Genomic DNA, 23,793 nt, shown 5'->3' on the forward strand with positions numbered 1-23,793 from the left:
TCACTTCCGCAGTTCGCAAAGCAGCACGGTGGAACGCTTCATCCTCAGCCTCACTTGCGCGACTCACTTGCTACAGCTACTCGGCCGCACACATGCCTCAACCTGCCACGCAGCACACAAACCCGGCTGACCCCCATGATCCCAAACCCACCACCGCTTCCAGCGCTCACATCGCGCTTAGAGGTATGCAACGAGGAGCAACAGTCGACACCGCTTCAAGCTCAACAGCTGCTGCTAGACGCCTCGGCTTGTCCCTTGGCATTGACGCTAGATCAGACGATCCCGTCAGCCTGCTCACTGCATTTGCAACGCTCCGAGCCCAACTCCGCTCCTGCACTGCCCTGTCCAGCTTCCCGCTTCCCGCCCTTCTGGCTCCCTTCCTGCGTGTGATTCTCAGCCCGCGCACTTCGGCCCCTGTCACCTCCGCCGCACTTCAAGCTGTCCACAAGTTCTTGGTCTACAACATTGTAACCTTGTCCGCCCCAGCTGCCCAGATCGCTGTCGCAGAGATCGCCCATGCCACCAGTCACTGCCGTTTCGAAGCCTCCGAAGCAACCACCGACGAGCTCGTCCTGGTTCGCATCCTCTCGGTCATGCGTGAACTTATCTGCGAGCCCACCAAGCTTGACTCGCCCTTGCCCAACCACTTTGACCCCATTCACACAAGACAGCCGCGCACGCTCGCTGATTGCCTAGGCGATGACAGCGTCTGCGAGATGATGGAGACCGGCTTGTCCATGTGCTGCCAGACTCGCCTTTCCGAGGTACTCCGTCGCACAGCCGAGCTGTCCATGACTTCCATGGTCCGCACCCTCTTCAGCCGTCTTCCGCTTCTATCGCCATCCGTCGATGAATTCTATCCTTCCACCACAGATGGCCCTGAGCGTGAACCGGAGCATGCGACACTCGCTGCCGATCCCGTCGGTCAAGATGCCGAGCTTGACGAAAAGAAGCGCCGCAGAATGACCATGCCCGACCCCACCAGCAACGCTTTCCCCGCAGCCGCAGCTCACGCCCTCGACGAGCTGCGCGAGATGGGACAAGAACAAGACGACGAAGACCAACAGGCAGCAGCGTCACCAACCGATGCATACAGCACACTGAACGAATCTCGACAAGAGAAGCTCATCTCAGAAGTCCAAGCTTCATCGCAAGACGAAAAACAACCAACGACACCACTTTTCGATCAGCCGCAGGCCACACCTGACACTGAGGCAGCACCTCAAGATCCCGCCACCGATGCGTCTCAACAAGAAGCGGTTACAACACCGATTCAGATCAAGCCCTTTGGACTACCGGCGATTCTTGAAGTTTGCCGCGTCATCGTCTCTCTCCTTGACCCCAACAACCTGCAACATACTAACACCATGCGCAGGCTCGGCATGTCCATGCTCATCTCTATCCTCGAAACCTCTGGCCGCTCCATCGGCGACTTTCCTTCGTTACGTGCCCTCATGCAGGATACCGCTTGCAAGCACCTCTTCACCATCGCACGCAGTGACGACACCATTCCGCTGTCACTGAGCCTGCGCGCTCTTTCCACCATGTTTGAGACCATGCGCGAGCACTTGAAGCTTCAGCACGAGCTCTTCCTCAACTATCTCATGGATCGCCTTGCTCCCACTTTCCCACTTGCACTCGAGCCCTGGAACGAGAGGTCTTTTGACAGTGTTGCCAAGCGTGCTCTTGCTGCCGAGGCCCTAACGCGCACCGCCACTCCAGATCTCCCTGCAGCTGCCTTACAGGTTCAACCACCGCCTCCTCCTGCGCCACCTGCGCCGCCACTGCCAAAAAGCACGGATCGTGCACCCGCCACCGGAGAGGCTCGCGAGCTCTATCTCGAGACCTTTGCACAGCTCTTCCGCAACTTTGATTCGGAACGCTCCGCCGAATACCTTGTGGACCTCTACCTAAACTACGACTGCTATACGGACTGCGACAACATGTACGAGCGCGTGCTCCACTTTTTGTGTCGCAGCATCCATGCAGCCAATCCACAGAGCCCTTTGCAGCAAGACTCTGTACAGCTCTTCGCCCTCGATGCGCTCCTCTCCTTCATCGCGGCCATCGCAGAACGCGCCGAGACAATACAGCCCAATGCTGCCGAGCAGCATGCCGTCCTTCCAGGCGGCCTTTCGGCCCAAGCTCTGGCGCTTCAGAAGGCCAAAAAGGCGACCATCCTGGATGGTGCTAGTCGTTTCAACGCAAAGCCCAAAGATGGACTCGCCTTCCTCGAAAAGCAAGGTCTTCTCGACTATGGCGATTCCGCTCTCTCACGTGAGGAGAGGATCGCCCGTTTCCTCAAAGAATGCCCACGCCTTGACAAGAAACTCGTCGGCGACTACATTGGCCGCCCTGACAACATCAATGTGCTCGAAGCCTTCATTCGTCTGTTTGACTTCAAGGATAAGCCCATCGCCGAGGCGCTGCGAGAGATGCTCGAAAGCTTTCGTCTCCCTGGTGAATCGCAGCAAATCGAACGCATCACTCAGACGTTTGCATCCACCTACTTTGCTGCCAAGCCCGAGGGCATTGCCACCGAAGATGCTGTCTTTATTCTTGCCTACTCTGTCATCATGCTCAACACGGATCAGCACAACCCACAAAACAAGCGTCGCATGACGGTCGACGACTATCGCAAGAATCTTCGAGGCATCAATGGCGGCCAAGATTTTGCTCCCGAGCTGATCGGTGCTGTTTACGAGAGCATTCGCAAGCGCGAAATCGTCATGCCGGAAGAGCACGCTGGTCAGCTTGGCTTCGAGTATACCTGGAAAGAGTTGCTTAGGCGTTCGCGAACTGCCGGCAGCTTGGTCGCTTGTAAAACAACTGCCTTCGATCGTACTATGTTCGAGGCTAGCTGGAAGCCAATTCTTTCGAGCATCGCCTTCGCCTTCTCTACCTTCTCTGATGAGTACATGGTAGAGAGAGCAATCTCGGGTATTCGTCAATGCGGTATTCTCGCATCCGACTTTGATCTCATTGAGGTCTTTGACTTTATGGTGCACACGCTTGCAAGTGCTACCGGTCTACTTGACAGCTCGGTGCCACAAACCTTGACGAGCAATCCGACGGTCGAGGTTGAAAACCAGCAGGTCACCGTCAGTCCGCTCTCGACACGCTTTGGTGTCAACTTCAAGGGTCAACTTGCGGCAGTGGTCTTGTTCACCATCGCCAACGGCAACATGGACGCCATCCGCACCGGTTGGTCAGATTTATTCGAGATCTTCAAAAATTTGTTCGCACATGGCATGCTTCCTGCCTCTATGGTGCAGATGGAAGATCTCGCCGATGGCCCTGTCCCCATCCCGCTCAAGCCAAAGAAGATCCCCGGCCCTTCACCACAAGATCCGCGTGCTCAGGGTGGAGGCCTGTTCAGCACTCTCTCCTCGTACCTCTTGTCTCCATACTCAAACACGAACGAGCCTGCCCCGTATGAGGCCACCTCTGAAGACATTGAGGCGACCTTGAGTTCGGTAGACTGCATCGCTTCCTGCCGTCTCGAAGACCTGTGGCGACAGGTGCTTCAGCTTTCGACAGAGTCGCATCTATGCGCCGTCCACTATCTTCGCTTCCTCATCGAGTCGCTTACCGTCGAGAAAGTCCTCTTCCGCGAGTCGGCCGGCTGGAATACCGACGGCACCTCTACGCCGAATAGCGTGCATCATGGTGCGACCAGTGGCCCCAACGGCAAAGACTCGGGCAGGCCATTGGCAGCAGCTGCTTCTGCTTCGTCTTCGAGTAGCCTCACAGCCGGTGGCGCCGGATCTCATGCTGCTTTGGCAGGAAGCTTGCCACTGAGCTATGATCCGCGAGTGCCTTTCCTCTTGGAGCTTTTGACCCAGATTGTCACTTCAGGTCCAAGTCAACAAGTCGCCGAGACGTGGCCGTGGATTTCGGAGCACATCACTGCTGTGCTTCGCAACGCCAGGTCGTACCACCCATTGATGGTGGAACGTGAGGTGGCGGCGCTTTTACGAATCATCACTTCCATAGTCGCCGAAGAATCGCTGCGTGATCAAATCTTTATTGCCCTCGATCTGCTACGCGAGCTGCCGGTTGACATCCGGATCTCTGGCTCCAAGCAGCTGCTCGCTGGTCTGACTCGCATTCTGTCAGCGCATCCAACCTTTGTGCGTTCTCCCACCGAGTGGGGCTTGGTATTTGCACTTATTGCCGACAACTCAAACATGCGCAACGCGGACTCGGCGCGGCTTGCGTTCGACACGACCAAAGCGATCGTTGTCGGGTCGACGAAATTTGCCGACCAGATTGATCAAATGCCCAGGCTGTCGCCGGATAACTTTTTGCCAGCTGTTTCGCAGCTGGTTCATTTTGCCGACGGAGCAGACACGAGCGCGTGGCGCAACATGATTTTGCGTGAAGCGCCGCAGCGCCGCACAACCATCACGGAAAAGAAGGAGATGGCCGAAGCTGAAAAGGTGCAGCAAGAGAGAGGTGTCGAAGCCGTCGGCGTACTCGAGTCGCTGAAGAGCGAGATTCCTCGCTTGATTGACATTGAAGCCGGCATGGTCAGTGCCGACAGGGACGAAGAGCAAGCCAAGCTGGACGAAATATGGAGCAAGTACTGGCTAGCACTGCTCACGGGACTAGCGCGGCAATGGATCAACGCTTACGCTCCGGTTCGTTCAGCCGCCGTCACTTTGTTGCAACGAACTCTCTTTTGTCCACAACTTGTCTCGGACGAGTCGCTCATCTCCCCCTCACGTACGGCGCTGATTCGTGTCGTGTTTTCGGCTACGCTGTTTCCGTTGATCGAGGACTTGCTGAAACCGCAGGTGTATCAGATTGACCCACCCTCGGCAGCTAATAAAAACGGCGGCATGCTTGAGATCCGCATTCGCGCATCTGCGTTAATTTGCAAGACGTTCTTGCACCTACTACCGCATCTGGCGCCGTCGCCGTCAGCCGTAGACCAGGACGCCAATGGCCATCTCGCAGTCGAGCAAGAGTTTGGTAAGCTATGGTTGGATGTATTGGACCTCATGGATCGCATGATCAACTCCACTGGAGGAAATGCTGGCCGAAGAAATCCGCTTACAGAGGCCATACCGGAGAATCTCAAGAATGTCTTGTTGGTCATGTCGACCTCGCAGTTGCTGTCACCGGAAGGCAAAGGTGGGATGCAAAAGCGTTTGTTCGATGTGACGCACGATCGTCTGCAGCGCTTCCTGCCAGGCTTGTTCGAGGAGGTTTTCCGACCGCCGACGGCTGCTGTAGTGCCGGTGCGCGAGCGCGAACAGAGCGAGACGGCCGAGACGGAAGCGGCGCCATCCCAACAGGCGTAGAAAATCAGATAGACTGCTTATATACTGTATCTGCAATGTCGATGTCGTCACTTATTCAGACTATGCGGCTAGAGAGCCCCACAGCTTGACTCATCTGCTCCGCATCGAGCGACCATCGTACATGCTTTAGCACTGGGGTCACATGGAATGCACAGTCACGAGTGCGTCTTTACAAATCACTCGTCAAAAGATGAAAGCAAGATGCTTTTCAGCGTAACACGAGTTCACAGGTCGACAACTACGGGTGCGTCTTCGCCTTGTTCCGCCTCGATATCGTCGTACACTTCGGCCTCTTCGTCGAGTCTGTGATCTAGAGACCAGCCGAACCTGGATGAGGTGGTGTGAGAGAGGGCTCGCCACGCTTTGACGAGCTGTTCTCGCTGGTCTTCGTCCACGGTGTGTTGATAGTGACAAGGAGTCGAGAGAGAGCGGGCGATGTTTGCACGTAGGATGTCGAGGTTTTTGAGCAACTGAGATTCTTGCTGTGTCGTAGATTGGGAGGACCAGAAGTCGGTAGGCAGAATGAAAACGTGAGTGTGGAGGGTGTTGAGGAACGCTATGTGGGCGTTGAGGTGGATGTCTCGGTCCGTGCGAGGAGACGAGATCTGGGTGGATGGGTGTAGCTGAAAAGCGGATTGCGCACCAATCAGCGAAGATGCGCGACAAAACAGCGCGACCATGTCCATCCACTGTTCGAAAGCATACGCATTGTTGGCTGTAATGAACACGACGAATGCCAGTTCGAACTCGCACAACAAACCTACGAACCAGCCGTCTCCATCAGCAGAATACGCAGAATGCGAAATGCCCAACCAACTACGCCGCGCTACATCGCGTAAAAGCCAGCTCTTGTCTTGGCTCCATCGTGTGATTTCAGCACCGATCGAATTCGCCGGCCAGCTGCGTCTCAGCTCGAAACGTGTAAATGCCAGTTGGCCATCATCCCTCTCTCCTTCTATCGACTCTATCGATGCCGAGCGCTTTCGGCTCTTGTGCTCCACTGCATCCTCCACTCCATTCTCCATATCATCTTGCACCTCGACCTCAGACGTTTTGGCTTGCAATCGCCTCGATTTGCCCCAAATGAGCTTGCCATCCTCTTTCCTGCCCAATGCACCCGTTGTGCGTTGGAGCTGCTCTTCTTCCTTGGCATCGTTCCATCTGCTCGGCCCGGTCGAAAGGCTATCCGTCGTGAAATCTCCGCTTGCAATTTCGACACCAACGACTCTGGCAACAACTTGTCGACCCATCCCACCTCGATCCAGGCTGAGATGCCGCGTTGCCTGACGCCACATATGTCCTGCATCCTCTGGATACGGTAACAGACGTGGCTCAACGGCGCTCAGCACTTCCGGCGTGACAAGCATCGATACGGTTTGAACACCAGAGGCATTCATTGCCCGCGATTTACGATAACGCTTTGGTCTTGTACTACTGGAAGTAGATACAGCAGTTGAGCAAGACAAGAGCTGATCAGGAACGACGAGCGTTTGCTGCAAGCGGTCTAGCTCTCGAACCGCGGTTTCTCCGTCGTCGAACCATCGGAGCAGAACATTACGTAGTGATACTTCGGACGGTCTAGCTGAGGCGCATTGGTCAGTGGAAGAATCGGACGATGGAATGCTCCAAGAAATACAATGCCAGCCGGTAGGAAGTGACTTGATGCCCGAAAAGCGCTCGTTGATCACATATGTTTCGGAATGTGCATCAACCGTTATTTGCGTGCGCGGTGGAAGTCCGTTGAGCAACAGCTGTGCGGAGCCGGCTTGAGACGACATACTCGTCTCGATATCGCCAAGCTTCCAGACATGACAGAGTGTATCATAAACAAGCAAGGAGGCTGCTTATCATGCGAAGAAAAGTCACACGTGACAAGCTCGTGGCTGGTGCCTCCACATGTCCGAAATCCGATAACTACATCCATTCCTGATTCACGGTTTCGTACCATTCACGATTCGTGATTGACATTCGTGATTGCAATCGCCCACGGGCAACAAATGGCTTGTATCCTCATCGACGTCTCGCATCACATCAGATACAGCGATGCTAATCTGATCAGTCGCTTTCTACTCGAACAATATAGATGACCGAGTCGTCCGCTGCGTCCGGGTCAAAGCTCGGCTCGATTCCAAATTCTGAACTGGACGCCTATATTGCGGAGCTGATCATCCAGAAATCCAGAGCCAAACAAGCACAAGCCGATGCCGAAGGAATCGGTGCTTATCTCAAAGACGACCATCAGAGCAAAACTTGTCGCATACCCAATACCAACAAAAGATTTCTGGCTTCCGTAATCCAAAATGTCGAGGGGCACAACAGAGCATTGCTGCGGCAGCAGGCCAGAGAAGGGGTGGAGAAATATGCTCCATCGGCAAAGGGAAAAGGCAAAGAGAGGACTGGCCCAAGCGCTGCAACACCAACGTCTCGCATGAGAGGTTGGTCGGATGACGAGGACAGCTTCACTGATCGCAATGCGGAGGTGAAAGATGTGACAGACCTATCGAGCAAGATGGGTCGACATTTTGAAGAGCAAGATGCTCCACCAGATCAAATTGAGGCTTCTTCAAGACCAGATCGATCCAACAGGCAGAGACGCGCAAAGGACGAGGAGCAATCCGCAATTGTAACAAAGCGCCGCAAGAATGAGAAGGAGGCAAGGTCACACAAATGCCATCACGAAAGAGAACATCGGCATCGCCCCGAAAGTAGGCGGGATAAGGTCGCAGAACGTGGTGACAAGCAACGCAGGCCTTGCTCGAGCTCGAAAAATGAACCACAGGAAACAAGCTCGCACAGGCGACGAAGTGACAAACGAGGTCACGACCAGCGGCGAGAGAAAAGACACCTGCGAAGACGCGCACCTGAGTCCAAGTCAGAACAAACCTTATGCGTGGAGAGGAAGGATCAGAAGCGAAGTTCACATACAAACAGGATCAATCAGCGCAGGAGCGCTTCTCCAGAGGCTCGGCCGCCAAAGAAAGTCCGAGAGTGGGACCTTGGCAAGCAACCACTTGCATTCTGATTCCAAGCGCAATTCACATGGCACCTAAGTACGCTCGCTCGGACTCGCTGTGCGTGTACTTTGCACCCTGTTGCACAACATAGCCCATATTCCGATTGCAGTCACAGTCACGAGTGTGGCGTAGTCATTACTGAAGACACTCAAACACAGCCGAGTGTAAGCGATGCTCGGGGTGCACACATGCAACCATCAAACAGCATGTGATGAACGATGACAACAATCACAAATCTGCGAACGTCGGGTGACCGCTCATCGCTCATCGCTCCTCGAAAGTCTTGTTTGAAGCCAGATCGTGTTTGAACAGGCTCATCACAAAATCAATGGTGATGCGCGAAAGACCAACGCCAATTTCACTCTCAACGTGATTAATTGACTGTAAATTCGCCCAATTTTGCGGCATCATCAACGATCAGCTAACTCACGCACAACTCTAAAACCACGACTGCATATTGGGACATGTCATTTATCGCGCGCCAAGCTATCAACTCTTGCTTCGGATTTGCTACGCCCTCCGTCAGCCGCATTGTACTGACTTCACATAGAGTTCAGTGAGAGATGGTCCACATGCTTGCGTGCTTATGTGCTTCTGCGGCTGAGCTGAGGGTGCCCTTTCACACCCTGATGCCAAGCCTCACTACAATACCTCATGGGTGTCAGTGGATGTTGAAAGCACCGCCTCCAATCAATCAGACTCTTGGTACATGGACGCCTTTCCAGATGTAGACGATCGTTATCGTTTACCTCCGCCTCTGCTTTGAGACTGAGAACGGAGGCAGCGAATCGCACCAGCTATTGTCTGGACCGCTCGCCAAGACCGTCCTTGGCAGCATTCTGAATCGCAGCTAAACGCAAGAGAAGTTGAACATGTAGGTCCCCGCAGTCATGACTCCAATCTGAGCCAGGCCTCTGTCCGCATCTTCGTCCAGCTCGCCTCGTTAATTGTTCCTATCGGTGCTTGAATTTCTGCTTTCTCATTCGGGTGAGTTGCCCTTAGGCCCCATCCGGTGATGCCTCATTCCTCTTAATGGGGGCTGCAGTACAGTCCTTTCCGTTTCGATCTTCCCTTTCCCTTCTTCTCACCACCACCTTACACACCTTCCTTGCTCATTCAGTCTATCATTTCTATCTTCGAGGCAGGCCCTCTCATTTCGCGTCTTTACTGTCCTTTCTTTCTCTTCCGACGTCGAAATCGCTCATTTACAAGGCCCGGTGCCTTCGAACTTGCAAGCTTATTAGTCTTCTGACCGGCTCAGAGCCAATAACTTGCGCGCCTTTCTTTGCATTCCCTTCATCGTCAATTTTTTCGCTTGACTTCAGCCAGCACCGTCTCTGCGACAAGTGAACCCTTTGAGCCTAGTCTCGACACGTTTCCGTTGATCAGAAACCATGAGGCTCCTTCCCAGGGATACGAGCCTGAATGCTGTTGCCAGTGCCCTGTCGCTGGCCACCGCCAACTACAAGCCCATTCCTCAACTTCCGACTGCCAATCAGAGCGTGGTCATTTCGGATACCAACACAGGGGGACGCAGTACCGTAACCAACAAGCCCAACTCTTTCCAGGTTCAGAAGACAGGCTCCACCACGGACTGGACTTCCACTCACAACTCTTCCGACTGGGGTGTTCCCTCTACCTTGTACGTCCCCGTGGAGTCCCTTAACCAGACCGCAGGCGAGAGCGAGAGCGCTGATCCAGCTCGTAAGTTGGCAGCTTCACGCAAGGTTGGTCCCGGAGGATGCCCATACTCGGCCGGATATACTCCGAATGGCGGATGGGACAAGCTTCCCCCTCCCACTTTCCCTGCCTTTGACCCTGTCAAGGCAACGATCATGCGCTATCGACAACAGCAAGGTGTCAACCTCGGTGCCTGGTTCGTGCAGGAAGGCTGGATGGAGACCGACTTCATGTCCTGTGCTACAGGCACCAAGCAGGCCGAATTCGACATTCTGGACGGCTTTGGTACCTCAAGAGACGGTCTCACCTCGGCACGTGCCTACATGGAGAAGCGTTGGGACACGTGGATTACCGAAGACGACTTCCGCAACTTGGCGCAACAAGGTATCAACACGGTGCGCCTACCGATCGGCTATTGGTCCGCAGGTCCGTACTTCACCCACTACAGCCCGTTTGAGCAGTACAGGTCGGTTTACGAGTTCAGCTGGCGCTACATTGCGCGCGCCATCAACTGGGCTGCCAAGTACGACATTGGCGTCATTGTCGACCTCCACGGCGCCTACGGCTCGCAGAACGGTCAGGCTCACTCGGGTCTCAACGACGGCAACATCGAGTGGTACAACTCCTGGAACCAGGGTCTCACCACCGAGCTCCTCGTATGGCTCGCAAAGGAAATCTCGGATGTGACCAATGTGATTGGCATCCAACTCCTCAATGAGCCTCAGAATCGCGACAGCTACTGGCAGTGGTTGCCAACTGCTATGGATGCAATGCGCAATGCTTCAGCTTACGCAAAGACGATTCCGCTCTACTTCCACGATGCCTTTGTTCTCTCGAAGGGTGCTGCGTTTGTTCAAAAACGGACCGACTTTGTCATCTCGGACCACCACGCCTATTATGTCTACACTCCATCGGACCAGGCTCTGACTGCACAGGGACACGTTACAAAGCTTGACGGCTCCATCTTTGGCCAATTCGCCGAGCAATCTTCGATCGCTCGTCGCAACCTGATCGTAGGCGAATGGTCGTGCGCTCTTGCGTGGAGCTCGATCAAGGACAGCAAGAACCCCAGCAAGGACCAAACTGAATTCTGCCAAACGCAGCAAGACATCTGGCAGACCACTGGTGCCGGTTGGACGTTTTGGTCGTACAAGATGGAGAACTGCGACCAGAACTCTGGCTGGTGTTTCCAGAGCGCCTCGAAAAAGTTTTTGCAGAGCAACTTTTCATCATGGGGGATTCCGGTTTCTACGACTTTGCTGGGCGGCGTTGGGAACCTGACCGGCGACAAACTAGGTCCTCTTTCGCCTATTCGTACCGAGATCAGTCGTGTGCGTCTACCCACCAACAGTACCGCGCTGAAATCTGCCAAGACCTTCCTCGCTGCCGGTGCACCGCTCGACCAAGACGACGATGGCGATGACATCAGCAAGGTGGGGCCGAACGGTTTTGGTCATTCGCTGTTCGCCTCTGACGCTGGTGAGACTGGTTCGCAGCACAAGCTCGAACGCGGCGTTGGAAGCTTTACCACGTTTGCCGCGCGTCAGGCGCAGCAGGATCGTCGTGCTGCTGCCGCCAACGCTACTGTGGCTGAGCGCGGCTTTTCGGACGGCTTCTACACTTCACGCATCCTCGCGTCTTCCACCGACACGCTCTCGCGCCTCGGCTTCGCTAACCAGTACCAAATGGACACGTTCAACGCCTACGTCTCGGCAGGTCGCTTCAAGCCCAGCGACGAGGCGCACTACAACGCCCGCTTCGTCGCCGGCGTACAAGCTGCCGAAAACGCTATCAGCTATATCGTTTCGAGCTATGCCAAGACGAGCTAGCCTCGAGCGCGTGTCGAGACTTTGTGCTATGCGCAACCTCTCTTTCGGCATGTCTGGTATCGATTGCAGCGACACTCAATTTGGCAATCGAATCAACGCGCGCTTCCACGCTGTGGTAGCGTAGAGACTATACGCTTGCTTGGATCAAAGCGCGCCTAGCTCGCGACACAGGCGCGAGGTATAGAAACAAGCGATATCAACCGCGCCGTGTTTTAGCTTGTGTGAGGGTGAAACCAAGCGCCGTCTGCGTGAGCGTAAGCAACAGATCGAGTATGGAGCAAGTATCGACATGTTGAAATGAGGCGTCTAGTGTGTCCCACGCCGACTGCGCACACCTTGCAGCGTGCGTCGTGAATGCGAGCTGACTCTGCGCTCGCTAAGCCCCAGACCGTGTAAACCGTGTTCATGCTCGCCATGTGGGCTAGGCAGCCGAAATCTCGTGCTGCCAAGTGGCGCTAGGTCCGGCTACGCGTACGCGCTAGCGGGCCGAGCCATTGCGCTCGCCACAAGATCGAAAGCCATCACACACCTAGCGAGACGAGCGAATTGTGAATTGACAATCGAGCGAGTTGGTGGGTGCATTCGTGATTACGTGTGTGGGGGCAACTTGTACTTTTGCTCGTCAACATTCTGTCGATCGCCCAAAGCGACCTGTACGCCCTGCATGGTTTTTGCAATAGCATGCGAAGCGCCCTGTGCGCCTCTGAGTATGGCTATCGGGACAGCCTTGACGACGGGACGTGACCGAGTATGCTCGGACGAACGTGTGGTTGGTGCGCCGGCCAAGTCTGACGCATCGAAGACGTCCATTGGGATGGCCAAGATTGTTTGTGCTGCCGAGGTCAAGTGGTCCGTCAAGCCGGAATACGCCTGCGCAAGTGCATCTCGCATATCGAGCGGTTGTTGCGCATACCTACTGACGCTACCTGAACGTGACATGCGCTCGACCATGACGCTTTCACTGAGGCTCTGAAAGCTTTGACCACTTTCCGGACCGATGGCGCTTGCCGTTATGCTTTCCTCCATTCTTTCTCCGCCCAGGATATGTTCTGCCTGTTCCAGAATCACCTGCGTACCAGTAGCGAGCCTAGCGCCCAATTTCACTGCTTCCAGTGCTGTCGTCTTAGCAAAACCCGCCGCGCCGCGTTGAACACCGCGCAGCACACGACCGTCCTTGTGGTACTGTTCGATCGGAAGCAGCACCAGATCCGCCAATCCCGCGCCCACATTCACCAAGCTCCGAATCGGACCTAGTCCCGACAAAAAGTCGGCCAACTGATTCGCCTTGACATCTGGTGTCCAGATATCATTGAGGGTGTCAAACAGTCGTGCCCATCCATTGATTCCCCTTAGCGTAACGTGCCGCAGCACCATCTCTGAGCCCTCGAAATGGAAAAAGTTCATCAGCTCGATCGTTTTTCCCTGACGCAGCAAATTGTAGTCCACCCGCTTTGGCTTATAGTCCAACTTGATCTTGATCGGCAGCACCTCAGCGAACTGCACAAAAGGCAGCGCTGAACCGCTTGTAGCTGCAGCCGCCCCGCTCGTCTCCTTCTGTCCCGGCGGCTTGAACATAAAAAACTTCTTCAAAAAGTCAAGTGCATCTTGATCGACATGCAGCCGCAACGGTGCCAACCTAGCGCGCATCCGTACCTCTGGCTGTTCCACCGACGCACCTTCTGGCTCCAACCCCTGTGGCCGCACATACACGATCTCCACCTTGACCATCTTGCTCTCCACATCATGCCGCAGCGCACTATTCGCATCTTGCATCTCGGTGAGAAACGTCCGCCACGTCGACGTCTTTATATTGTCGATGATCTCAAACCTGCGCGCATTCACCGCAATTCTCGAGACCACATTTCCAGCCAGAGACGCGTCTGCTTTGTCAAACTCGACCTCCAGACCTCGCAAGTTAAAGTCGATCAACGAGCCTGCAGAACGCTCCAGCTTGGTGTGACTGGCCTCGGCGCGCCTGTGATCCAACCGAGATGCTTGCCTATCGCGTCGCACGAACGGCAACGCCTGCCAGGATGCAGAAGCATCGCTGTCCGTCGTCGATGCCGCATCCGAGCAATCTCCCACTTCGTCTTCCACAGCACGCATCATCTCGTCGGCGTCCATCTCGGCCGCCACGTTCGGCAAGCTGATGTGCATCGAGTCTAGCAGATTGCTCGTCGCCGCTTCGACACTGTCATCCGGCACCTGCCCCTCTGCCAGCAACTGCTTGATCTTTTGCAGCCGCTTGCGCACCAGCTTGACCTCTTGCTGGACCGCATTCCGCGTCGACGGCCAGTCGTAACCCGAATGCAGGCGCACCGAAAGGTCAAAGTTGCTCACTCGAACCCGGACCGAGCTCGCCGCTGTACCAAGCGCGGAATTGACGTGAGGTCTCAGACCTGGATCCGTAAAGTACTCTTGTACGGGACAGATGCCTTTGGGATCGAGGAGGCGCACTGTGACATCTTCGTCGGCAAAGATAACGGTATCGGCGCGTGGTGCGAGGAGGGAGAGCGAGGCGACTGACTCGCCGCCAAAGAACTCATCAGAATCGAGCGTCGTCTCGACAATGTCGGGATGATACCGGCCCTTGCTACCGAGAAATGCCGCATCCGAAGGTACGTCGTCCTCGACCAGATCCGCAGCTACGGGCAGAGGAGATGCAAGATGGTAGGCGTCATCTTCGATTCCCGACAAAAGCTCGGCCATTCTGTCAAAGTGATCAGCTGTCTTTGACGTTTGTATCGGCCCAACCTCTTTCTCGGAGAGATTGCTTCGATTGCTGTATTCTGAATCTGTCGAGGACATAAAGCTGTCGTGGGGAAGGGGCGACGCTGATCTGGACTCGGTCGACCCAGCAGCTTGAGTCTCCGTGATGGCGCCGACAAGGCCGGTGACAACGTTGAGCGTATCAGCGGTTGCTTGAAGCTTGACACGAAGTTTGGTAACTTTGACGTCGACCTCGGGTCGTGTCAAGGTGTTGAGGTGAATACTGACCTTGCTCTCGGGGGCGTGAAGCAGGCGAGCATAGCCGCGCTTAGACCAGTGGTCGGAGGCCGATTTGTCCGCAGCTCGACGCCGTGACGAGCTCTGCGAAGATTCCGCCTCGATCGCAAAAACATCTAAACCGGCGATGGCGAGCTTAATCGAGGTCTTTGGCGCGTGCGAGGTCAACTTGGTCTTAACAGAGGCCTCTCCGATGGCTACAGCCGCGCGATGCTGGGTTCCTTGAGGTGCAACAAAAACAGAACAATCTTTGGCCTTGAAGCTGACACGCGTCACTTCGTTCGGCTCGACATTCTCAAATACACCGGCGGGAGCCTTCAAGAGTCGCTTGATGCGTGGTACCAGCTCCTGATCAAAGGATGGAGCCAGTGTCACCGAGCAGAGGGTCAGATCTATATTCTGTTCGCGATAGCTTGTTCCAGGCTCAGCGTAGGCTTCGAGCACAAGGAGAAGCATCATGTTGCGACTCTGATCGTTGAGAGTTCTCTCCATAGTTCGGAATGCCAGAAGCGTGCTCGAGGTCTCCGCGAAAGCACTCCCTGCTTCGACACTGAGCTGCATGTCGGGAATGCGGATTTCAATCCGATTCGTGTTTCGCGCCTTGTCGCTGTCGAAGAGAAGTTCAAAGTCAGTGGTTGTGAGCAAGAGGCTCTTGGCCGAGCGCGTCCGTCTGTCGCCGACGGATTCGGTATTTGGTGACAAGCTTGGAAGCCAAAGCCGGATGGACGACTCGGTGATGGTCAAGAGCAATGACGAGTTCTTGGTACTGGTACGAGCCGTGGCAGTTGAATCGGTGCTTGTGGACATGATCGACATACCGGCGCGACTGCCAAAGAAGCGACTGCCGAGAATCTTGAGCCCTTCGGCATCATGAGAGTCTGATTCGTCTGGATCGTCAGAGGTCCACAAGTTGACCGATTGTGTCAAGTCGTCCGCCATATACTGGAGCGAGTCGAGCTGCGTCTTTTCCAGCTCCACCTTGATGGATGGTATCAAAATGCTACATCGGTCTTTCGCCTGGCCATGCCTCGGGTCAAACTGACCCCGACCTGGCGCGGTCTCGGTAATTTGTGACAACTCAACTCGCGGTAACAGGGCGTTTTGTGAGCTCGCAAAGGGTGTCGAAACTTCGGCGTCATCGTGAATCGCCTCTATCAATGCCAGCACCAGCGCGCGAGATTGCGAGGGTAGAGCCAGGAAAGCTGAGATTTTTTCAGCATTAATGACTCCAGTGACTACCGGACCTCTGTTGTGCCGGCCATCAGCCGATGTGGAGGGAGAAGCGAACCGGACGGCAGACGCTGTCTGATGCGTCTCCGAGAGGCCCAAATGTAAGTGGAGATGCTGCACTTGAAGAACCAAAATACCGGACCTCCTGTCGAGACCAGCAAGCCTGACTGAGCTGAGAGAACGACCACCAAGCGCAGACGCATCGTACGATACCTGTGGTGTCCTCACATCAACACGAACAAAGCTGATCTGCAGGTCGAGCTTGTACGGGTTTGGTTCGGCAGCGGCTTGATTTGTGCTGTGGTGGCCAAGCAAACTGTCCGTGGAAGTCTGAATGGTGGCGACACTTGCTCCAAGGGTAGCGATCGAGTCTGTTAATTCGTAGTCAGGTTCGGAAACACCCTGAAGCGCAGCGATTTGTGCAGTTGCAAATCTGCGCAGACCTGGCATGAGCCGGGTCACGAGGGAGATGTCGACGAACAAGTGAACTGGGGCCACAGTAGCCGTAACTTGGCCCTGATCCTTGCAGCTCTGTGGCAAGGAAATAGAGACAACAAAGCAGGGCAAGGATGCTTCTGGTGCGGTGGCCTGGGTCTGAGATTTGATCGGAGCTTTGATCTTCCAACCTTGGTCGCTATACGCAGTGCGAAGGGGGGAACTTGGAACGGAAGAGGAAGAGCCTGGGCGTATACTGGTCGACTTGAAACGTGCACCCTTTGCCGCATTTTGTGCGTCAGGAGTGGCATGCGAACGAGGTCCTGTTGTCTGATGACTAGGACTATACCGCCAATCAGAAACGTCGACGGTGCTGCTTGCATAGTCATGTTGAAGGTGCTCGGCACGAGCGGGGCTATCGGTGCCAGATTGAGATAGGGTAGGATCCAGGATTAGGATGGGGAGCACACGAGACGACTCTGGAGGGCATTGCTGGTACAAGACCGTCGGCAATTGCTCGAAGAGGCCAAGATCATCGACAGAGAAATGGATCTGCGCATGCGACTGAGCGGGAGAAAGGCCTGTCTGAGCATGATTGTAGTGTGCAGCGAGCTTGTTGCATCGCAGGCGGAGGTGTCCAAAATCAGGATGGGCCCGAGATGGACGAGCCCAAAAAGCCCCGAGAGAAGACTGGTCTTGCTGTAGCACATGAGGATCGTCATAACCGATAATGAGGTTGAAGCTATCAATGTGACAGCTGAGCGTAAAGTCTCCCCCTGTCTGTGCAGATGACAACGTTCTCATGGGCTGCGCTTTGGGTCCCTTGAGAGTCGATTCTTGCTGTGTATGCCTACTTGTGAGGTCGAAAGACTGAAGGAGGGACATGAGAAGGCTGAGATGATCGATGAAAATGATACCGCCGGCATTTCCTATCTGCACATCTACGTCCGTGACGATGCTTATCAGTTTTTGTTCGACGCGCCGCGAAGCTGTGTCAGACACGAGAAATTCGTGGCGCTCCTTCGTGGTCTTGAGTGTAACTAGAACGGCTTCTTGACCCAGACTGAATAGCAGATGCCGCCCACTGAGCGGGGGGGGAGCTGTCGAGGATATGTCGTCTCCATGAAGCGGATCTTGATTGGGTTTTTCCAGCGATTCCGGGAATGCCGATTCGCCGATCGCGCTTTCGTAGAGGCTTGCGGAGGATGCTTGCAGAGATGCGACCGATTGTGACATTTCGTGAGATGGCTTGTATGGTTGCGAAACAAGATGGTCCATCGAGCCATCAGTCGAAGAGGGGGAGACAGCGTTGATCGAATCGCTTGGCTTTCGATTATCTTGCAACCAAAGCTCGAGGCTTTGCATCTCGAGCGTTCTTTTGGTCTCGCTGAGCAGTCGGCGATGCGGGACTGCGGCAGAATCAGTGCCACATGTCTGATCACTATCGCTTACAGAAGCATCGGCTTGCTGTTCTGAGCGAGTATTGGAGCTCTTCATGCTGGCATAACTGAGCTTGAGCGAGAGATCAAGTGCGTCCGACTGGAGATGGATCTGTACATGCTCGATAGAGACCTTCAATCTAGTTAAAAGGGCCTCCACATAGGTCGCAATGAGCGAGCCTTTCTCCTCTTCCGTACGTTGCTGCGCTTGTTTTTGATTTTCGGGATAGAGGGATTCGTGAATAGACTGTTCGAGATCCTTTGCCTCCTCATCCTCGACGAACAGCTGGCTGGCTGCACTTGCGAAAGACGCCGAGAGATCTTGCTGTGGACTCGAGGTATGCTCTGGATTGTCTGAACGTGGCTTGGCATGAATGCTGATGTCAGACACATTTATGGAAAGCTCTCCATTCCAAAAATAGGGGACGGGAAGCTGGATGAGGATACTTCCGATCTGGCCGGCAACAAATGTGATTGGCAGCGAAGGCAAGTGTCGGCTGATGGCTTGAGCATCGAGCTGAACATTGCGCACTTCTATGCGACCACTTCCAATGCCTGCGTCAATTTGTTCGAGGTCGAGTTGCCCTCCGTCGACAAGGTGGCCGAGGGTCCTCTTCAAGAGATAGGAAAGAATTCTCTTTTGCAGGTTGGCGGAAAGAGAAAACGCAGATACGGACGAAAGATCCCAGCCGGTCAAGAACGAAGGCAGAAAGTAAGAAGCCATTTTAGAAGGCGCAGTGGGTGCGCTACTAGCGATAAATGCTCATGCTCGGGTTGAGTACGACAAACGATGGTTGGTAGATTGCCGCCTCACCACGACAGTGTTGCACTGATGAAAGGTGTTCGATAGAGAGCCGCTGGGAAGCTTCTAGTAGAGGTACTCGCTCTCTCTGCAGCGGCACTGTTGAAGGTGCAATGCACGAGCAAAGTCTCGACGGATAATCGTGAATGATGTGGGGAACACAAGGTGGAATGCTAAGCTAACTCGCTGTCTTGTTGTAAGTCACGAGTAGGCGCATGTCTGTATCGCTTTGGCCTCGCTCGTGGTGTTCCAGGGTCCAAAAAGCAGCGATGCGCAGCAGGCACAACGATGAATCGTGTGAATCACGAATCTGTGAGTCGTAAAGTCACAAGTCCACAGTGACCGGTGACACGTGACATGTGACATGTGACAACTCCAAAGTGTGTTAGACTTTGCCAAAATCTGGTCTCGAGCGTGAACGCGTCGCGCGCTAGGTTAAGTCGTGGGTCTCGTGAGTCACGAGTGTGAGGCGCAAAGACCCTTTGCATCCATCGATGTCAATCGGAGAATGCATGGAAGGGCTGAAGGAAAAGCTCCAGTCGTGAGTCGAGTCGCGAGTCTCTCACGATTGTGATTCGTGATTGTGATTCACGATTGTCATTCACGATTTGGAATTCAAGTTGGCGCCCTCTTACATCACTAGTCTGTGAGTACTATTCACGATTCACGATTCACGATTGTGTATATTTCTGTGCTTCTCCTGTATTTTCTCAGGCTACAGGGGCGTTAAATTTCCAGAGCGACGGAAATCGGACACGCCAACATTCACGATTCACGATTCATGATCGCGGATGGCTGTAATCGTGAATGCTCTACTTTTCACATAACTTAAACAGTAGTCTTGCACATCCACGATCTTGCACCTCCATCACAGCCTAGGCTCTCGAATCCGCTACGAATACAAGCAGCTCTCCTCATGCGACACTTTCTGCAGTTCGGTCTCGGCGCGCAACTTTCGATTCTTGTGACTCACGACGATTCGAAGCAGCCCGCGGTTGGCGATCAAGCGAGACTACAGCTTCCACGACTGACTTAGTAGTAGTCAACGACCAGCACTCCTTCAGTAGCCACAGGCCAGGCTATGCTCGATGGCGTCCGTCCTGCAACCAGCAGAAGCTCTTGAAACCTGCGCAAATCCAGCGTCACCTCATCCAATCCACACAACGACAGAGACAACCCAATTGGATGCTACTCGCTCTGCTAAACCCAATCGCTTTGATGCAATTCGACTTCAGCTGTATCAGAGTTCCAGTTCTGTGAGGAACAGTGGACATACTGGCATTCCCACGCCTCCTCAGAGCGAAAGTACAAGTGGTACAAGCGCTAGCAGCCGCACCGAACGCTCCCAAAAGGGACCACGCGACGCCGTGCTATCTGATCATCAATCTCTAACTCGAGGACTACTCGAGCCTTCTGTCACAGCGCGGCCCTCCTCTACATCACCACGTTCTGCTTCTGTCACTTCTTCTTCCACCAACACGGGTAGCGACACAATTGGTGCAATTAGTCCACGCTCACTGATCTCTAAGAGCCGGTTTCGATCTACCCGACAAACAACCCCATCAGCAGCAAGAATGGCAGCCAACTCGGCAGCCGTCACCTCTCCCGACAACACGCTTGATTTTAGCCAACCCGACATCGGAATCGGCGATTTGTCTGCTTCTTCTTCTGCTTTGCGCCCTGGCTCGTCTGTATCTTCACATGCCAACTCGCCCAGCCAAAGGCGAATGCGTCGAAGCGAAATGCACGAGCGCGATGTTAGCCAGATCCGATCCGAGTCACAACTCGGATTCAGGAACGACGATGTTGATGACGAAGTGGCCATCAACGAGCGCGCAGCGCTACCCCAGCAGCAGCACCCATTCCCAAATTCCTCCCAGCACAAGTACTCTCCGCGCAAGTCTACCACACTGTCTGTTGCCTCATCGCGATACGACAAGAGCCTACCCGCAGAAAATTGTCTGCAGATTCCGCTCCAACGCGACAGCCCTCGTACTTCCGATACACACTCACCTTCGGTGCACCCCTCTGCATCATCTTCGCGTTACGTCAGTGCTGATGACATGCCATCGGGCTCCACTTCACGCCTCGTCAGGACCACCGGTCGAGCATCCGGTCGCCTTTCTCTCGATGATCGAACGTCGCCGCGCCTCTCTACAGCAAGCCGCAATCCAATGCCCTCCGAATTTCGCTTGCCCGACAAGAAGATTCGCCGTGCTTATCGAGCCGCACATCAGCGAAAACAAAGCGACGATTCCGAGGGAAGCGAAACTCGGGAAGATTTGCTCGCTAAGCCCACCTTGTCCAAAGCTGGCGACCATGCTTTGCTCCGTAGTCCCAAATCCACACGGCGCGAAAGCCTTGATGAGATTCAAGAGGAAAGCGCCAAGAGAGAGCCCGCTAGCGCGCGCTCACCACAGAATCGTCGTCGCAGATACGCTTCGGATGCTGCCGCTGATGAAGCAACGCAGAAGTTAGACTACGACGGCCGTCTTGGCACGCAGAGCAGCCGCATCTCGGTCGACTCGTCTTCCGCACAACGACACCTTGCCACGAGCTCGCTGCACAGCACTCCTTCCAGCTCTTCGCGCCGTACCCAACACTCGCTCGACTTTGGTTCGCCCAGTGAGCAGGCACGTGCTCGAAAGATCTCGTCAACCTCTTCCAACCGTTCGCAGAAGTCGTCCAACAGTGCCTCTGAACTCCATCGCGCCGCGTCGCGCGTCAGCCTGCGCAGGCAATACGGTTCGGACCTCTTCTCCGCCGAGCCTTCATTGCCGCAGCCATCTACGGATCGACGACCTCGCAGTCCTTCGACCACCTCGTTGACCAATTCGTCGGATCGCTCGCGACGCCATCTTGATCACCCCCGTCGTGTAGACGATACAGCCTTAGACCAACTTCGTCATCAAATCCAGGATCTTCATGTCGGGCGCTCTGCAGCAGAGCATGACCGACGTCAACTGCTACCCATCTCGCTGCGAACTCGCGCCCAGCCAGCCTCGACGCGCTCATCTCTGAGTCTTGAGTCGCCTTCCCTGGGCTCGGCACGCGCCCAGTCGGTCATAGGCCTGCAGAGGACGCCACACGACACTATCCGCACCATTTCGACGCATCAGTATCCTTTCACAGATCCCCAACGATCTCGTTACGATCGCATGTGGCCCGCAGCAGATCCGAGCCACTCTTCCGATGCCGTGCATCGCATCCGTGAGCTCGTCGATCTGCGCGCTGGTGGCCTCAATTCAGGCCAGACAGCACCTCAGCGGAGTAGCACGGCTCTGGGCACAGCGAAAGGGTGCTTGACATCCAGCCCCAGGATCGATCACCGTGAACTTAATGCGACCGGCGTCGACGAGCCAGCGCCTATCCGCAACCTCGCTGTCCGACTGGCGCAGTATGAAGCACTCTACACCAAGACGCCTTTTACAGATGCCACTGTTGCTACAGCACAGGGACCGCATACACTGCGCACGGTGGAGCTCATGGGCGCCATCGTGCGCGGAACGTCGACCATGTGGGCCGAGTTGGCGTCGATGCATCCGATCGCTACAGAAGGTCATCTCATGGGGCGTCAAGGGGACGCTTTCACCGACGCATTCGGTCAGCTGGATGAGGGTCTCGCATTCGTCAACAAGCTCGTGCTCGAGCAGGCTCGAGCCATGCAGGATCTTCTTTTCCTTCTCGACCGCACGGAAAAGGAGAGGCAGGCACAGTTCAACCAAGCATTGGTCGAGATGGGACATTCGCCTCGGCCTTTCTCGCGCATTGGTGGCGGAGGCGCTGCATCAGTGACGCCAGCGCAGGCAAAGTTTGTCGGCGGTTCCGAGCCAAGCGGTACGGGGGAGCGCAGCAATCAGTTGTTACGACGGGCTGCATCGTCTGTGCGCAGTGGAAATGGGTTGCAGAGCGATTCGCCATCTGCGTTCATACGAAGCTCGCGCGGGGTTGGCGCCGAACGTGGCGGCACGCTCACCGCGTCGCAGCTTCGGTCCATGACCTCGCTAGGTCATATCAGCCACCACGGTCGGTCAGCGTCGGAGCTTTCGCCGTCGTCGGCTGCTGCGCAACGTCGACTGGATCGCGTCGTTAGTGATGTCTCTAGTGAAGAAGTTCACGACTCGCCGTTGTCGTCACGACGAAGCGCCATCGGCCGACCGTTCCCGACGAGCGGTGCTCATGTCGAAACTGAAGTCGGTGCGACCGGGGCGACAACGTCGAGGCCCGCACCGGCTTTCACGCCACGCAGGCCGAGGCTTAGCAATCCGTCGGTGTCGAACGCCACAGCGAGCTTTCAGCCCTCGGCAGCGTCGGCGGGCGGGGTGTCGGCTTCGAGTGCTGAGGACAGCATGCACGACGGTAGCGGTGTGGAAACGATGGGTAGTGGGGGGAGCACGGTTGGAGGAGAAGGGGAGGTGCACGAGTTTGGTGAAGTGCTAGGTGAGCGGCCGCGGGGGAGCGAGACGGTCAGGCTATCTTGGCGCGGTCAGCGTGGGCGATCGGAACGAAATGCTACGATCAGAGGCGCTAGGGTGGTGGATGCGCTTGCTACGCAGCTTGATGCATCCACGGGAAGGGATGGACAGAATGATGAATCTATGTCGGAGGGAGCAGGATTTCAGAGCGAAACGAGTGCAGAAGCATATGTGGTCCAACGACGGCATACGCTGAGTCACGATGCTGGGTCGGCGTCGGTCGACGTTTTGGATGCCGAAGCGCTGAATCGGTCGTCGACTAAGTTGAGCCAGTACGGATTGACGAAAGCGGCGAATCCGCCTCCACGTCCTCCAAGGCATGTGCACAGACCACAAGAGGAACGCATCGCTTCACCCAGTCGACAAGAGCTTGCACGCAACCAAGCGTCGACCCCAACATCCAAGCCCATAGTCGACGCAGACACCCCGCGTCAAAAACCGCATCCCTCCGCCCCCACTCACGATGCTGGTGTTGACAATCCCAGCCAAAGCCTCGTACGAAGTCTCGGTAGATCCGCAGCTCGTCGTGTCAGCCGTATCGTCGCATCCAGCCAATAACCATGCTAGCCTCGAA

General features: G+C 55.2%; 6 protein-coding genes across 6 annotated transcripts; 4 read left to right on the forward strand and 2 right to left on the reverse strand.

Annotated features, from left to right (window-relative positions):
* Positions 1-92: 92 nt before the first annotated feature.
* UMAG_01162 (uncharacterized protein) lies at positions 93-5,309 on the forward strand (the record flags this gene model as incomplete). The annotated part of the gene is made up of 1 exon (XM_011388802.1): positions 93-5,309. One exon carries the CDS (start codon positions 93-95, stop codon positions 5,307-5,309), a length of 5,217 nt encoding a protein of 1,738 aa, XP_011387104.1.
* A 224-nt stretch (positions 5,310-5,533) lies between these two features.
* On the reverse strand, positions 5,534-7,087 carry UMAG_01163 (uncharacterized protein; the record flags this gene model as incomplete). The annotated part of the gene is made up of 1 exon (XM_011388803.1): positions 5,534-7,087. One exon carries the CDS (start codon positions 7,085-7,087, stop codon positions 5,534-5,536), a length of 1,554 nt encoding a protein of 517 aa, XP_011387105.1.
* A 305-nt stretch (positions 7,088-7,392) lies between these two features.
* On the forward strand, positions 7,393-8,331 carry UMAG_01164 (uncharacterized protein; the record flags this gene model as incomplete). The annotated part of the gene is made up of 1 exon (XM_011388804.1): positions 7,393-8,331. The coding sequence occupies one exon, from the start codon at positions 7,393-7,395 to the stop codon at positions 8,329-8,331; it is 939 nt and encodes a 312-aa protein (XP_011387106.1).
* A 1,386-nt stretch (positions 8,332-9,717) lies between these two features.
* Positions 9,718-11,832, forward strand: UMAG_01165 (uncharacterized protein; the record flags this gene model as incomplete). Its single annotated transcript, XM_011388805.1, has 1 exon — positions 9,718-11,832. The coding sequence occupies one exon, from the start codon at positions 9,718-9,720 to the stop codon at positions 11,830-11,832; it is 2,115 nt and encodes a 704-aa protein (XP_011387107.1).
* A 588-nt stretch (positions 11,833-12,420) lies between these two features.
* On the reverse strand, positions 12,421-18,666 carry UMAG_01166 (uncharacterized protein; the record flags this gene model as incomplete). The annotated part of the gene is made up of 1 exon (XM_011388806.1): positions 12,421-18,666. The coding sequence occupies one exon, from the start codon at positions 18,664-18,666 to the stop codon at positions 12,421-12,423; it is 6,246 nt and encodes a 2,081-aa protein (XP_011387108.1).
* A 1,166-nt stretch (positions 18,667-19,832) lies between these two features.
* UMAG_01167 (uncharacterized protein) lies at positions 19,833-23,777 on the forward strand (the record flags this gene model as incomplete). The annotated part of the gene is made up of 1 exon (XM_011388807.1): positions 19,833-23,777. One exon carries the CDS (start codon positions 19,833-19,835, stop codon positions 23,775-23,777), a length of 3,945 nt encoding a protein of 1,314 aa, XP_011387109.1.
* Positions 23,778-23,793: the final 16 nt, after the last annotated feature.

This window comes from Mycosarcoma maydis, chromosome 2 (genome assembly GCF_000328475.2).
Source record: "Mycosarcoma maydis chromosome 2, whole genome shotgun sequence".
NCBI lineage: Eukaryota > Fungi > Basidiomycota > Ustilaginomycetes > Ustilaginales > Mycosarcoma > Mycosarcoma maydis.